This window comes from Mustela putorius, unplaced genomic scaffold (genome assembly GCF_011764305.1).
Source record: "Mustela putorius furo isolate JIRA1106 unplaced genomic scaffold, ASM1176430v1.1 tig00537227_pilon_pilon_pilon, whole genome shotgun sequence".
Lineage (NCBI taxonomy): Eukaryota > Metazoa > Chordata > Mammalia > Carnivora > Mustelidae > Mustela > Mustela putorius.
Window position 1 is genome coordinate 18,816,185 of NW_025422368.1, and position 14,011 is coordinate 18,830,195.

Genomic DNA, 14,011 nt, shown 5'->3' on the forward strand with positions numbered 1-14,011 from the left:
AAAGGCCAAGAGGAGCAGGCAATGCTCCAAGGTAAACTCAGCCATGAGTAGAAACTAAGCAAGAAGCCTGTTGAAGGAAAAGGTATGGGCAACAACATCAAGTGGCCAGGAGATCAAGTAATATAATGATCAAAAAATACCCAGTGAATTTTAAAAACTAGGATGCCACTGATGGACTTAATAGCTCCAGTGGAGTGACAGAGATAGAAACCAGAGTGCAGTAGGCTAAGGAAAGAGGAGAGTAAGAGGAATGGGAAGGATAAATGAAGGGGTTTTTGTATTTATCTACAGAAAGAAGAGGCTAGAGTAGTAGCTGGAGGGGGCTGTAGGTTGAGATTAGAAAGATAGGCAGAGACAGGATTGAGATAGAAACAGAGATGCACGAGTGCTGTTTTTCCACAAGTAAAAATAGAAAACAGCCAGGGGCTGGACTAGATGTGAAACAAATAATGAGAAAAAGACAACATGCTTAGGATATAGGGTATCTCAGTCTACTAAGGAGACCATCCACATAAGTTACTTAAACAAAATACAGAGGACCAGGAGAGAAGGTACATTTCAATCTACCTAGAAGAATGAGAGAAGGCTTTGTCAAAGAGAAAATATCTGAGGTGACACTAGAAAAAAAGTGAGTCCAACGATCTAAGGAAGGGCATTGCAGAGGACGTGTGTGCGTCTGCAATTCAGTTCCTAGAGCACAATAGTAAGGGTAGGGGAATGGCAGGGTACAAGCTAAGAAGTTAGAGACCAGATCATGAAAGCTCCTGGTATAGTATAGAAAGGTCTTTGGACTATTTCTTGTATGCTTTAGCCAGTCAATTAAAAAAAAAATTATAGGCAAGAGGGAACTAGATTTTCGTGTCAGAAAGGTACATCTCATAACAGTATGAAGAAAGGTAAGGGAGTTATTGCAGTGAATAGTTCACATATCCAATTCTCCTGAACTAGGCAAATTAAATTAGGCATAAGAATGTTAAGGACAGACAGAAGGAAAGTAACTGGTTGCATTCTGCAGGCAATGGAGAGAGAGAAGAATCTAGGTTGAACCTTTGAGCTCTGTGTTGGGCAAGTACCAACTAATTTCAGTGGGTGGGGACACACCCTGCCAAAATACAAGAGAAGGAGGGATTGGACATATGAGGTTTATGAGCTCCGTTTGGATGTGCTCAATATGCAGCTTATATAAGACTTTTTGGAGGAGCTATTAGGTCTTCAGAAGAAAAATGTTGGCCAGAAATGTACATTGCTATGCTGTAAATACTTAGAGAAGAACAGAAGTCAAAGACAGATTAAGGGCCATGTAAAGGAAGAGGATACTACAGCAGACCACAGAAAGACTGAAGAAGAATTAGAATATTCTTCCCCACCTTCTATCTCCAATTATAGCTCTTTTCTTTTTTGATTCATTAATTTTGGTTTATCCTTAAAATATAAGCAAGTATCACTCATTTATGCATTCCCCTAAAAAAGCCTTGTTGATCCCACAGACTCAAGTCAGTTAGGTTACCTATTATTTGTTCTTTTAAAATCCGGTACTACTGGGGTACCTGGGTGGCTCAGTGGGTTAAAGCCTCTGCTTTTGGCTCACATCATGATTCCAGGGTCCTGGGATTGAGCCCCACATCGGATTCTCGGCTCAGCGGGGTGCCTGCTTCCTCCTCTCTCTCTCTTTCTCTGCCTGCCTCTCTACTTGTGATCTGTCTATCAAATAAATTAAAAAAAAAAATCCAGTACTACTTTTTCCTGGCATTTATAGAAGTTTAACCAAATAATTACTTATGGAATTATTTTCTTACTTCCTGTAGCCTTCCCTGCTAAGCAGTAAGCTTCATGAGAAGAGGACCTGACTTGTTCTGCTTAGTTATTTTCCCCTAGTGACTAACACAGTGATCTGCATGTCAAAGAGGTACTAGTATTAGAGTAAGAAAAATAAAGTAGATAGGGTTCCTTTACTAGGTAGGCATCTTCCATTAAAAAACAAAAACAACAAACAAAAAAACAAAAACAAAAAACCTCTTTCATTTTCCCTAAGTAATATTATAGTCCTTAACTTCTAAAGACTACCTCTACAACCTTCTACACAGCAAATTTTTAATCAAATTCAACTGTGTAGGACTATTTTTCTCTTCTAAAATCAATATAATTATCTCTGACTTCCAACACCAGATCTTGTCTGATTACATGAAAATCACCAGGACCATGGCCAGACCCATGCATGCTTGACCACTCACTGTGGCAGTGAACAGCCCTGAAAGCTACAAGAGAAAACAAAGAGGTCATAGAGAAAATCTTCTTCTGGAAAATGGCATAAGATTTCCCTTCTGCATGCACGGTTTATGTGTATTTTCCTTCAAGAGTAAAAATTAAACTTGATAACTAGCAACTTTCAAGGATCATAGTTGTTACTTATAGAATGGGAAAGAATGACTTTTGCAAGCTAAAATTTAGAAGAATGGGAGCCAGATGTGGACACAAACCTGCTGTGTTATATCTAATCCAGGAAAGCTGACTCAGTGTCACTCAATGTTACTATTCCTTCATGCCAGGCAAAGTCACACGAAAAGAAGTAACTTCTCAATTCACCTGTCTTAGAATAATTGAACCACTGTTATAAAGCTAATTATACTAAGACACTAGAAGATAGAACTTTAGAACATATGGGGCCTGACAGGAAGATTTTTAATGCCTGGGCAAGAGGGAAAGGAAAAGAAAGGGAAACCAAAAACAAATGATATCTGTGTCTCACATGATTACCACACTTACTACACATTCCAGACTCCCTCAGTGGAACCACCCATCATGTAGAGCCATTTAGTTCTAGCTCCTAAGATGGCAGTAGGAACTACTGTTAAGACAACTAGGGAAGAAAAAACTCACTCAGGCATCTAGCTATCTTCCTTTCTCTCTCTCTCTCTATTTCTCCCTTTCTTTCTTTCTTAGATGTATTTATTTTTAGAGAGGAGGGGTAGGGGTAGAGGGGGACAGAATCTTTGAGTAGACTCTACACCGCACAGAGCCTTTGGTGAGGTTCAATCCCACAACCCTGAGACCATGACCTGAGCTGAAACCAAGAGTCAGACGCTCAATTGCCTATGCCACCCAGGTACGCTAGAACATTTGCTTTTCAACAAATATAGAGTAAACTGAGATGCAGGGGTAAAAACCCTGGCACTCTGACAATTTTGGAGAATTTTTTTGTCCCTTTGTCATCTTTCTCACCTTTCTCTTCTGGAGCTACAACATGGCAGACTAGGTCAAAGGTAACAATTTCCAAAGAAACATCTACAGAGGTCTTTGTGTACCTGGTTCTACAGATGTAGGTGTGTCCTAGATGAGCAGCAGTACCTTCTCTCCCTCCTACAGTAAATATTTATCACCACAATAGGGTAAAGTACTCCACTGGACTTTGCTCATGCCAGGCCATGACGACACATGTAAAAATAAAATTCATGCAACCAGAGATACTGCAATGGTGAAATAATGACCACAAGGCACTTGATGCCTTATGATAACATTTAGTTTATTGGGTCTTTTTGTTTTTGAGCTTCCAAAAATATCAAACAATTCAATCTGCTGAAATAAAGTACTTCTTAGCATTAGCATATCATTAGCCTATCAGTATTGATCATTTGTAAGTTAGCTTCACTCTAATAAAGTTTCTATGCCTTTCCTTATTCAACTATGCACAATAGCCTCTTAAGGAATGGAGAGTAATTAGAAATAACTCTTTAAAAGAAGATCCAAATCTGGATGCCTGGGTGGCTCAGTTGGTTAAGCATCTGTCTTCAGCTCAGGTCATGGATTGAGTCTGCACTGGGCTCTTTGCTCAGCAAGAGTCTGCTTCTTCCTCAGCACCTCCCCCTGCTCGTGTGTGCTCTCTCTCTTTCTGACAAATAAATAAAATCTTAAAAATTTTTTTTAAAAAATGTCAGTATCTTCTGAATATTCCTGATCTGAAAATATGTTTCATCAAAGATTAAGGACACCACCTCGAATAGCCAAAGAAATATCGAAAAAGAAAGCCAAAGTTGGTGGCATCACAATTCCGGACTTCAAGCTCTATTACAAAGCTGTCATCATCAAGACGCTGGAACACATGGTACTGGCACAAAAACAGATACATAGATCAATGCAACAGAATAGAGAGCCCAGAAATAGACCCTCAACTCTATGGTCAACTAATCTTTGACAAAGCAGGAAAGAATGTCCAATGGAAAAAAGAAGGCCTCTTCAATAAATGGTGTTGGGCAAATTGGACAGCCACATGCAGAAAAATGAAATTGGACCATTTCCTTACACCACACATGAAAATAGACTCAAAATGGATGAAGGGCCTCAATGTGAGAAAGGAATCCATCAAAATCCTTGAGGAGAACATAGGCAGCAACCGCTTCGACCTCAGCCACAGCAATTTCTTCCCAGGAACATCGCCAAAGGCAAGGGAAGCAAGGGCAAAAATGAACTATTGGGATTTCATCAAGATCAAAAGCTTTTGCACAGCAAAGGAAACAGTTAACAAAACCAAAAGACAACTGACAGAATGGGAGAAGATATCTGCAAATGATATATCAGATAAAGGGCTAGTGTCCAAAATCTATAAAGAACTTAGCAAACTCAACACCCAAAGAACAAATAATCCAATCAAGAAATGGGCAGAAGACATGAACAGATATTTCTGCAAAGAAGACATCCAGATGGCCAACAGACACATGAAAAAGTGCTCCATATCACTCGCTATTAGGGAAATACAAATCAAAACCTCAATGAGATATCACCTCACACCAGTTGGAATGGCTAAAATCAACAAGTCAGGAAATGACAGATGCTGGCGAGGATGAGAAGAAAGGGGAAACCTCGTACACTGTTGGTGGGAATGCAAGCAGGTGCAACCACTCTGGAAAACAGTGTGGAGGTTCTTCAAAATGTTGAAAATAGAACTACCCTATGACCCAGCAATTGCACTACTGGGTATTTACCCTAATGATACAAATGTAGCGATCCGAAGGGACACCTGCACCTGAATGTTTATAGCAGCAATGTCTACAATAGCCAAACTATGGAAAGAACCTAGATGTCCATCAACAGATGAATGGATAAAGAAGAGGTGGTATATATATACAATGGAATACTATGCAGCCATCAAAAGAAATGAAATCTTGCCATTTGCGACAACATGGATGGAACTAGAGCGTATCATGCTTAGTGAAATAAGTCAAGCGGAGAAAGACAACTATCATATGATCTCCCTGATATGAGGAAGTGGAGATGCAACATGGTTAAGTGGGTAGGAGAAGAATAAATGAAACAAGATGGGATTGGGAGGGAGACAAACCATAAGTGACACTTAATCTCACAAAACAAACTGAGGGTTGCTGGGGGGAGGGGGCTTGGAAGAGGGGGTGGAGTTTCGGACATTGGGGAGGGTATGTGCTATGGTGAGTGCTGTAAAGTGTGTAAACCTGACGATTCACAGACCTGTACCTCTGGGGATAAAAATACATTATATGTCTATAAAAATAAAATAAAATAAAATAATTTAAAAAACAAAAGATTAAGGACACCATGAAAGAAAATTAAGTAATTCCTACACTTAAAGGAAAATAGGATTTGTGTTAGTTTATCGAATCTCTTAGAGGCTTAATTTTTAGGTTGTATGCCTCTAAGCCAACACAAACATTATTTGAAGAAAATATCTGTCCTTTTGCCATTAAGAGATGGGATTATTGTCTGTGAAGGCAAGTCTTTGTAAAAAGAGGATTTTTTAATTATGAGGATTTTATAAATACTTAGAATTATCATAAATCCTTTCTTATACCTTCATCCTATTGGCTCCATCTCTAAGACATAATCTTTTTTTTAATTAGCTTTTATTATTAGGATCCATAAGAAAGATTTCTTAAAATCTGTTGAGTAAGTGTATGCTTTTATCTCTAGTTTCCTCTTCGCCTAGTTTTCATAAAGCTCAGAGTGTAACCTCTGCTCCATATTTCATAAATATGCACGACTCCAGTGCATACATTTCTTCCTATTCACGTTTCAGATTACTTAATTCTTATTTTATTCTTGATATACTTATCTTTATTTTTCAAGCTTTATTTTACTATGTTATTTTTTAAAAATATTTTATTTATTTATTTATTTATTTGAGAGAGACCAAGTGGGAGAGGGAAAGGGGCAAGCAGACTCCCCAGTTAGCATAGAGGCTGATCTGGGGCTTATTTTAGGACCCTGATCTGATCCCAATCATGATCTGGGCAAAATCAAGAGCTGGATGACCAACTGAATGAGCCACCCTATACTCTGTTATTTTAAATAAAATAATTCACTATCTTTATGAAATGAAATAGGATATCTTGTTTAGGAATGCAAAAAAATAAATACTAGATTATGAAAAATACTTTCCTAAGAATCATTATCATTTATTTATCCATTAACAAAATGATACAGATTATTAATGATAATAGTGGAAGTTGATCTGTCCTAAATGTAATCTTAAACAACACTAGAGAAGACTAGATTAGAAGAACATCCTAGAGGTCTGAAAATAAAACCTCAAGCTTCTTCTGCCAGTTTCCCATACTTTCTCTCTCTTTTAATGACAGTGAAACAAAGGTAAAAATAAAACCCAAATAACTTTATTATGGTTGTGCACAGCACACAATATAATTTAATCAAGTAAGTTATTTCTCAAAACATACAGTCATCCAAGATGGAAGGAGATAGTGACAGGGCAGACTACCTGCTGCCTGACCTTAGTGATCACCAGGAACTCATCATGAGGCAAACCGTAGGTAGCAATTATTTGCCAAGCTCTCTTCTGGATATTCACTAAACAGTTTAATGTTTATGTCTTTTATGTTGGCCCACCAGAAACAGAATTTACACTCAACATTTCTCAGTCTCCTTCTTGCATCCATGATACCAAATATAGGATGTTTCTAACTCAAATTTCACATTCAGGCATTTCCTTCTCATCACTGGAGTTTAACATAGAATCAATTCTAAAAACGCCCTTAAATAGTCTTTACTCACTCTTGAGATATAGCTGTGTGTAAACAGCAGAGTTAGCAACAGTAGAGTCCACAACAGTAGGTGCAAAATATTAAGGTTTCCCAACCTTGGCACAACTGACATTTGGGGCCAGATGATACCCTGTCACATGTGGTGGTGGTGGTGGTGGGGTGTCCTGTGCATTGTAGGATGTTTAGAAGCAACTATAGCCTCTACCAACAAGATCAGAAGCAGCCTATTCCCCAGTATGACAACCAAAAATATCTCCACTGGGAGCAAAGTCACATGTGGTTGAGAATCACTGGTCTACAATCCAATTTCCTAGATAAGCTGTAGCCGATTTCTTCATACACTGCTTATGGGGAATCTACCAGGTAGGCCGAATTAAATAAATAGGATTAACTCTTTATCACACAATTATATAATATTATAATTCTGAGTCACTTTATTATTGCAATGTGCTTTGAAGACCCCAAGCCAACCGTTCAAATATTCAGAAGAAACCCCATGCTAGATACCTTCTTTTTCCATACCACTCTGACCTACCCATATCTCAATTACTAGATCTTTCTAGTGTCTATTTTACATTGGGTGTGAAAAGAAATGGCTGGTTTCTCAGCCCCTTATGAAGATTTTGGAAAAGATTATTTGGTATTTCTTCACTGAACACTGAACCATTATGGTTCTGTTTGCATTTAAGCTTTCTGAATAATGTCAGTTTTCCAAAACTTCTTTTACCCAAGATGAATTTTCAAATTATTTCTTTAAATGTTACCCATTTAACTTTGAAAATCGATCTTTACAATCCCAATCATACTAGTTCATGTCACTTTAAACCTCTAAAGAAACTGTTTTGTAATTTTTAATTCATGACATTTAAGTTTTCCACTAAAAAGCTGTATCTGTTTCTGAGGCGATTCTCAGATTTCTAACTTAGGAATCTGTTGGTCTAAGTTCTTCCTTTGGATTATCATTTGGATCTTTCCTTGGAAGATCATCAAATGTATGGCAGAAAAATAGAAACCAGTTAAAAATATACATACTTGCTCCAGTGGACTTTGCCTTCCAGTGTCTGCATCTCACCAAGGATAGCAAGGAGAAGAGAAGACTTCCCACATCCCACTTGACCCACAATCATGGTCAACTGACCTAGGAAAATTAAAACAAGGTTAAGAACAGGAGGACATGGAATCCTCTTAGTAAAACAAAACCAAAATACATTTAGAAAGGATGATGTTTCAAAATCAATGGCCCCCTTTTGGTCTCCAGCAATAAGGTATTTATGTGACATAGCTCCTTTCTCTGATACACAAGTTTTTTTTGAAAACAGAGAGCAAATTTAAAAGATAATAGGTCTTGCTTTACTGTTTCCAACTTTGAGAATAGCTGAGATTAATGAAGAGAGCAATGAAATATTTGCCTAAATAATCTCAATTCGTTTTAATTTTATTATTCAATTCATTCAGGAGAAGGCTGAATTTGATAATTGGGATGAAATTGATAATTGGGATGAAAGGGATTTAGGCTGGCATTAAGACATCTTCTCTAATTTCAGACTTTGATATGCATGCAAAATAGAAAAATCCCAACCTATTTTCTATCAAGCCAGCTCAAAAATGAATTTTTATTTAATTACTAGACATTTTAAATAAAAATTATTGAGCATTTGAGCCTTAAACATCTTGAAAACTTTAGTTGTCTTTCAGGATAGAAAATAATTCTCTTTTGTGGTCTTTCTTTAAATCCTTTCTCAAACAGAACAAAAAATCAACTATCCCATTACTTAAATGGACAAATCAGCAAATGAGCTGATAACAGCTTATTTGGACAGTTGATAACTTATCCAATGTCTACACACTCTGTAGTGAAAAGCATTTCCAGCCATTTCTACAATGATACAGTGGCTCGTGAGCTACATGGTGTAAAAAACCAACTATAGATAATGTTTATAATGTTTTAAAAGTCTTGTTGTTGTTGCTGCTGTCGTTAAGATCAAATATCTTGGATATCCATAGTTTTGGTAATTAACAATTTAAAAACTGAGTAAAAAATGACTTACCTGTTGGAATTCGAATATCTATATTGGATAATGTAGCTAAACCACTGCCCCATGAAAAGTAGCCATTTGTGACCTAGAAAAGAACACATAAATTAAATTATGAAACCATGTATATATTTTGTGTAAGAGAATAATTCCAATTAAAAGCATTTTCTCTTTAGAGCACTGAAAGACTTTCAGTACAAGGTAGACCACATAGTGGTGAAATTTAAGAATACTCTTAGACAACATTCATTCCAAATATTTTTTAATTGATTGCTTTCTCACTGCTAGGCAATTGCCAGAATTCTGGTAATGTAAGTTATAGAGTGGAAATAATGACAAATGATTCAACAAAATGACTGCTACCAAGGAGGAAGTTTTTGTAATAAAGGAGTTTCCTGAACTGTGTGTATTAATCTCTATTCAGTGAAGTTAAAACAAAGAGTAAAAGGAAGAGAGGAATAAAGCACAAAAATGAGGTAACATCTATTGGTGGGATAAACCCTCAACAACCAGCAAAAATCACAAGACCTGCAGTCATCCAAAGCAATCTAACAGGCATGAAGTAGATTTGATAGTTTTAATAGTTACAAAAATGGGAAACAAAAGAGGAACAACAGAACCAAAGGACTGAGGTTGCTTGAAAAGACGAGATTGCAATTTTCCACGGAAGTTTTCTCTAGCCTGTAAAATGCAGGACATTGAGTAATATCCATCACATGGATGCACATGAAATTAGTCCTCGGAGGAGGGTGGCACAGAAGGGATGCATTTCTGATTGCTTTACAAATATGTGCTGAGCACCCACTCTTGCGAGGTGCTGCATTCCTATGGATGTAGGCTACAAAGAAGGTACAATGTCTCCTCCCTGCTTGCTTGGAGTTGCAGCCAGCTGAGTAGATAGACCATGGACAGGAGCAAGTATAGTGCCAGACAGTGTGGGCTGAGTAACAAATTGAGGGGACGGGCAGAAACTAAGTGAAATAAAAGGAAAACCATTCACATTTCAAAAAGAAAAACACTGATGTCTGAGATGAGGTTTAAAAATTTTTTTGGAAGAGGAGGTCTTTGAGCTAATTTGGGAAAATATATTGAATTACAATGAAGGCATTTGGGGGTAAAGACCTACATATACAAACAGGCGCAGATCAGGAAACTATGAAACATATTCTGGGAAATAAAGACTAGAGATGGCTGGGTCAGAGGTTTACGATTCTGTGGCTAACTGACAAATGATGCTGCAAGAAATTAAACAGTCTGAGGAGCCCTGTTTCTCGGAGGTGCAAAGTGCTGCAAATATGCCTGGGTTTGGAAGCAGGCCAGTGTGGAGCTGAGAAAGGCCCTCCCCGATAATTTGTGTTTTCAGTGAACTGGGAGTGAAGCGTATATGCAGAGAGAAGAGGTCAAAGGGGACATGGAAGGAGGTGAGAAGACAGTGCTGAAAGCAGAAGAGCCGTGGGAGGTTGTGGAAACAAATGCTGATGGAAGGCACGCAGAGGATCGCCAGGAACTACTGAGGGGCAGTGGAGTGGGGAGATACTAAATGTGTGACTTTGCCAAAGGGCCCATTGTATCTTTCTTCCATAGTGCTCAGTGGTCTGTTTCAGGAGTGTCACAGGCATGATGTTGGATTGATTATGGAAAGTGCTAGAAGACTGAGGGAAAAAGAAGGGGCTTAAGTTGCTGGAGGTCTCTCTCGGTAAGGTTAAAAAACAATGTCAGCCAAGGTGAGGCCTGAGAAAGCTGCAGGTAGCGTTCTGTTGTCACTGTCAACACCTGACACAATACAGAGGTTAAAATTTCAGAGGAGCGGCAGTTCCCAATGGTGGCCAGGTGTGGCCTCAGGCAAGGTTGTAGAAATGGAGAGCAGGAGAAGACATTTCTGGGCTGGAATGCTAAAGAACTGTACACTTGTAAGGTTAAACCACATCCATGCATGGCACCAAATAAGCCAGAGGGATAGACAGGGAAACGGGCACCCAAGTCTTCAGCAACAGTGTGGGGTGATGAGGAGGTCCTCTAACAAGACATGTGAGAAAGGTAGACAATGCCAAAATTTCACAAAGTTGTGAGAGATGAAAAGATATGGTCTGAAAGTAGTAAGGAAGGAGCTGGAAGAATACAGTATTACTACACAGAAGTAAAAGAGGAAACTACTTCCTATCGAGAAGGATGATGGAAGAGAGTCAAAGTTAATCTCTCCTGCGGCAATCTGCATGTCCACTTCCTCCTGCCTTTTACAAAATAGTCTCATGTCTCCACCAGGGTTAAAATCCTAGGCTTCCCTAAATAGTTGTTTGACCTTGGAAAATCAGGCAACATATACATCTTTGCAAATGTCCATAAAAGGGTAAATACAAAAACGATCATCATAGCCTAGTTGGTAAAAGAGGGAAGTTGGAGGCAAAGCCAGTGTCCATCCCCAGGGGTAAGGAAAATACAATGATGCATCCTAGAGAATACAACAGTGTTGTAAGAAGAAGCAAACCATTATGAAAACATTTCAGGAAACTGAGAGTACACAGATGTTTATTATGTATTTTACAAGGATATGAGTGTATTTAGGCACATATATTGAGCCCATTAGAGCTTGCACCATAATGACAGTGGCACAGAATAGGAGTGGGTATCAGAGATAAGGGGAAAGAATGTATTAAAAGTATAGGAAGGAACCAGACAGATGCAAGTTACCTACTGCATGATCCATTTATGTAAAATATCCAGGATAGATAAATCCACAAAGACAGAAAGTAGATTGGTGGTTGCCAGAGGAAAGCAAGAGGGGTAAGTGGGAAGTGACTGCTTAATCCGTATGGGATTTCCATTTGGGAGATGAAAATATTTTGCAATGGGAGCATAAAATTGTGAAGGTACTAAGTGCCACTGAGTTGTTCACTTTAAAACAGTTAATTTTATGCTATATGCATTTTACTTCAATTAAATAACTTTTAAAAATTAAAGGCAGGACATTACACAGACCATCGTCCATTTCCTCCTGCTAAAAATAAGTAAAAATGCTGAATAAAATATAGTTTGTAAAGAAGATCATTAAAACAAGGAGTAAGGAAATACCAAGTCCAAATATAAAGAAAAGGACAAATTCAGAGCTGTTAAGTCCTGAAGCACCTAAGCCTCTTTCCCACAAAAGGGACAAGAAGAGCTAAGATATTTTGGAAGAAAAACAATAACATATAAGAACTTGTCCTAAAATATATCAGCGTTTATTAGAAAGTTATAATGATCAAAGCAGTGGAATCTGAAAGAAAGAAACCAATGGAAAAAATAATAAAGAGAGGCCAGCAATCAGTCCAGACATACAGAGATCCCTGAAGTGTGGACAAGACTACACTGACTGTCGGGGGTGGGGGTGGGGGACAGTGACCAGTATGAGGGACTGGGACAACAGGATGTCATATAAGAAAGTAAATCAGAACTTACTGACTCACTGTGGAATGTAGTAAAATTACTGCCACTAAATTTACTACTGCTAAATTTCAACCAAAATTATTTGTTCCTGATTTCCCCACTATATCACATCCTTACTTCATACCAAACACAAAGAGGGATCCTAGGTCGATTCCAGAGCTGAAAGTGAAATGTGTAGCTTCAAAGACTTTAGAAGCTAATATAAATCATCTTCTTGACCTCTGGTAGGGAAAATTTTCTTAAATGAGACAAAAAAAAAATCAGTCATAAGGAAAACGTTATATAAACCAGACTACTCTAAAATTAACAACTTCTGATATGATAAAGCCAAGCTTTAAATGGAAGAAGAGTTCTGTAACATGTAACTGCCAAAACAGCCGAAGTATAAAATATAAAGAAGTAGTCCTCAGCATTTTTTAAAGGGGGAGGGAACCAATAAGCTGGCAAGTCACAAAAAAGGAAATCAAAACCCACATGGCCAAGGTATACATAAAAAGATGCTCAACCTCGGTAGAAATCAGAAAAGTAAATAAAAGTAAATAAAAACCTCAAGCTACAATGGCACCTCCTCAAGTACAAACTTTGGCAACATATTGGAAGCCCTCATGAAGACGTGGAGCAACCAACCCTCTCAAGGGCCCTTGGTGAAAGTGTCCATTGGTACAACCACTTGGGGAAACAGTTACCCGTTATCTGGGAAAGGGGAGGATGTACAGACCCCATGACCCGGCAGTTGTTCACAATAGCCCCCAATGGGAAAATAGCCAAAAGCCCATCAAAAGTCGAACAGACAAAGTTCGGCATATTCATACGTTGAAATGCTACCTGGTCATGAGAATGAACGAGTCACTTGATGATGTGGATGAACCAGACATCCATAATGAGCAAAAGAAGCAAGACGCACAACACATCCATGCACACACTTAAACTTAACTAAAATATGTTTGTAGGGAGGCATGCATAGCAGGGGTAATCAAGGATATGATGGCCATTAAAGTCAGGGTGGCGACTGTTTCTTGGAGAGATAGGAGAGAGAACCGCAAATATGTGTGTTGGGAGGACCTTCGGAGGGATCCCGTGATGTTCTTTTCTTGCTGGTTGCATAGGTGTTCACTTTTTCATTAAATGTTCATGTATATTTTATGTAGTTTTCTGGAGGCATGTTCAATTTCACAATAAAAAACAGATTTCAATAAGACAAATGAGTTATTACCAACCTGAGAATTTCTCCCATGAATAAAAAACGTAAAGGCTTGATGGTGGGCTTGAAACTGCAGTGCCCATTGTTAAGCAGTTTTTCAAGTTTTTTGTTTTTGCCTTTTTTTTTTTTGCGGAGTTTTGTTTTGTTTTGTTTTGGTGCATGAAAGGTCAACTTTAAAAAAACAAATGATTGCCTCGGTTTTTTTTTTACATTCAAAATAAAAACAAATTTGGTAGGGACATGGGAAAGATATATTTTTAGATTCTTACTATATTGCATAGAAAATGTCAATTAAAAAAAAGACTGATCCAGGGGGCGCCTGGGTGGCTCAG

At 38.1% G+C, this 14,011-nt stretch overlaps 1 protein-coding gene across 11 annotated transcripts in view; it reads right to left on the reverse strand.

The window, feature by feature from the left end:
- ABCC9 (ATP binding cassette subfamily C member 9) overlaps nt 1-14,011 on the reverse strand; it is a 157,526-nt gene that overhangs the window by 67,402 nt on the left and 76,113 nt on the right. For all 11 annotated transcript variants that reach the window (XM_045072907.1, XM_045072908.1, XM_045072902.1 and 8 more), the window contains 2 exons: nt 9,071-9,143; nt 8,055-8,160 (listed from right to left, as the gene is read on the reverse strand). In XM_045072907.1, coding sequence (XP_044928842.1) covers nt 8,055-8,160; nt 9,071-9,143 — 179 coding nt within the window. The remainder of the gene's footprint in view (nt 1-8,054; nt 8,161-9,070; nt 9,144-14,011) is intronic.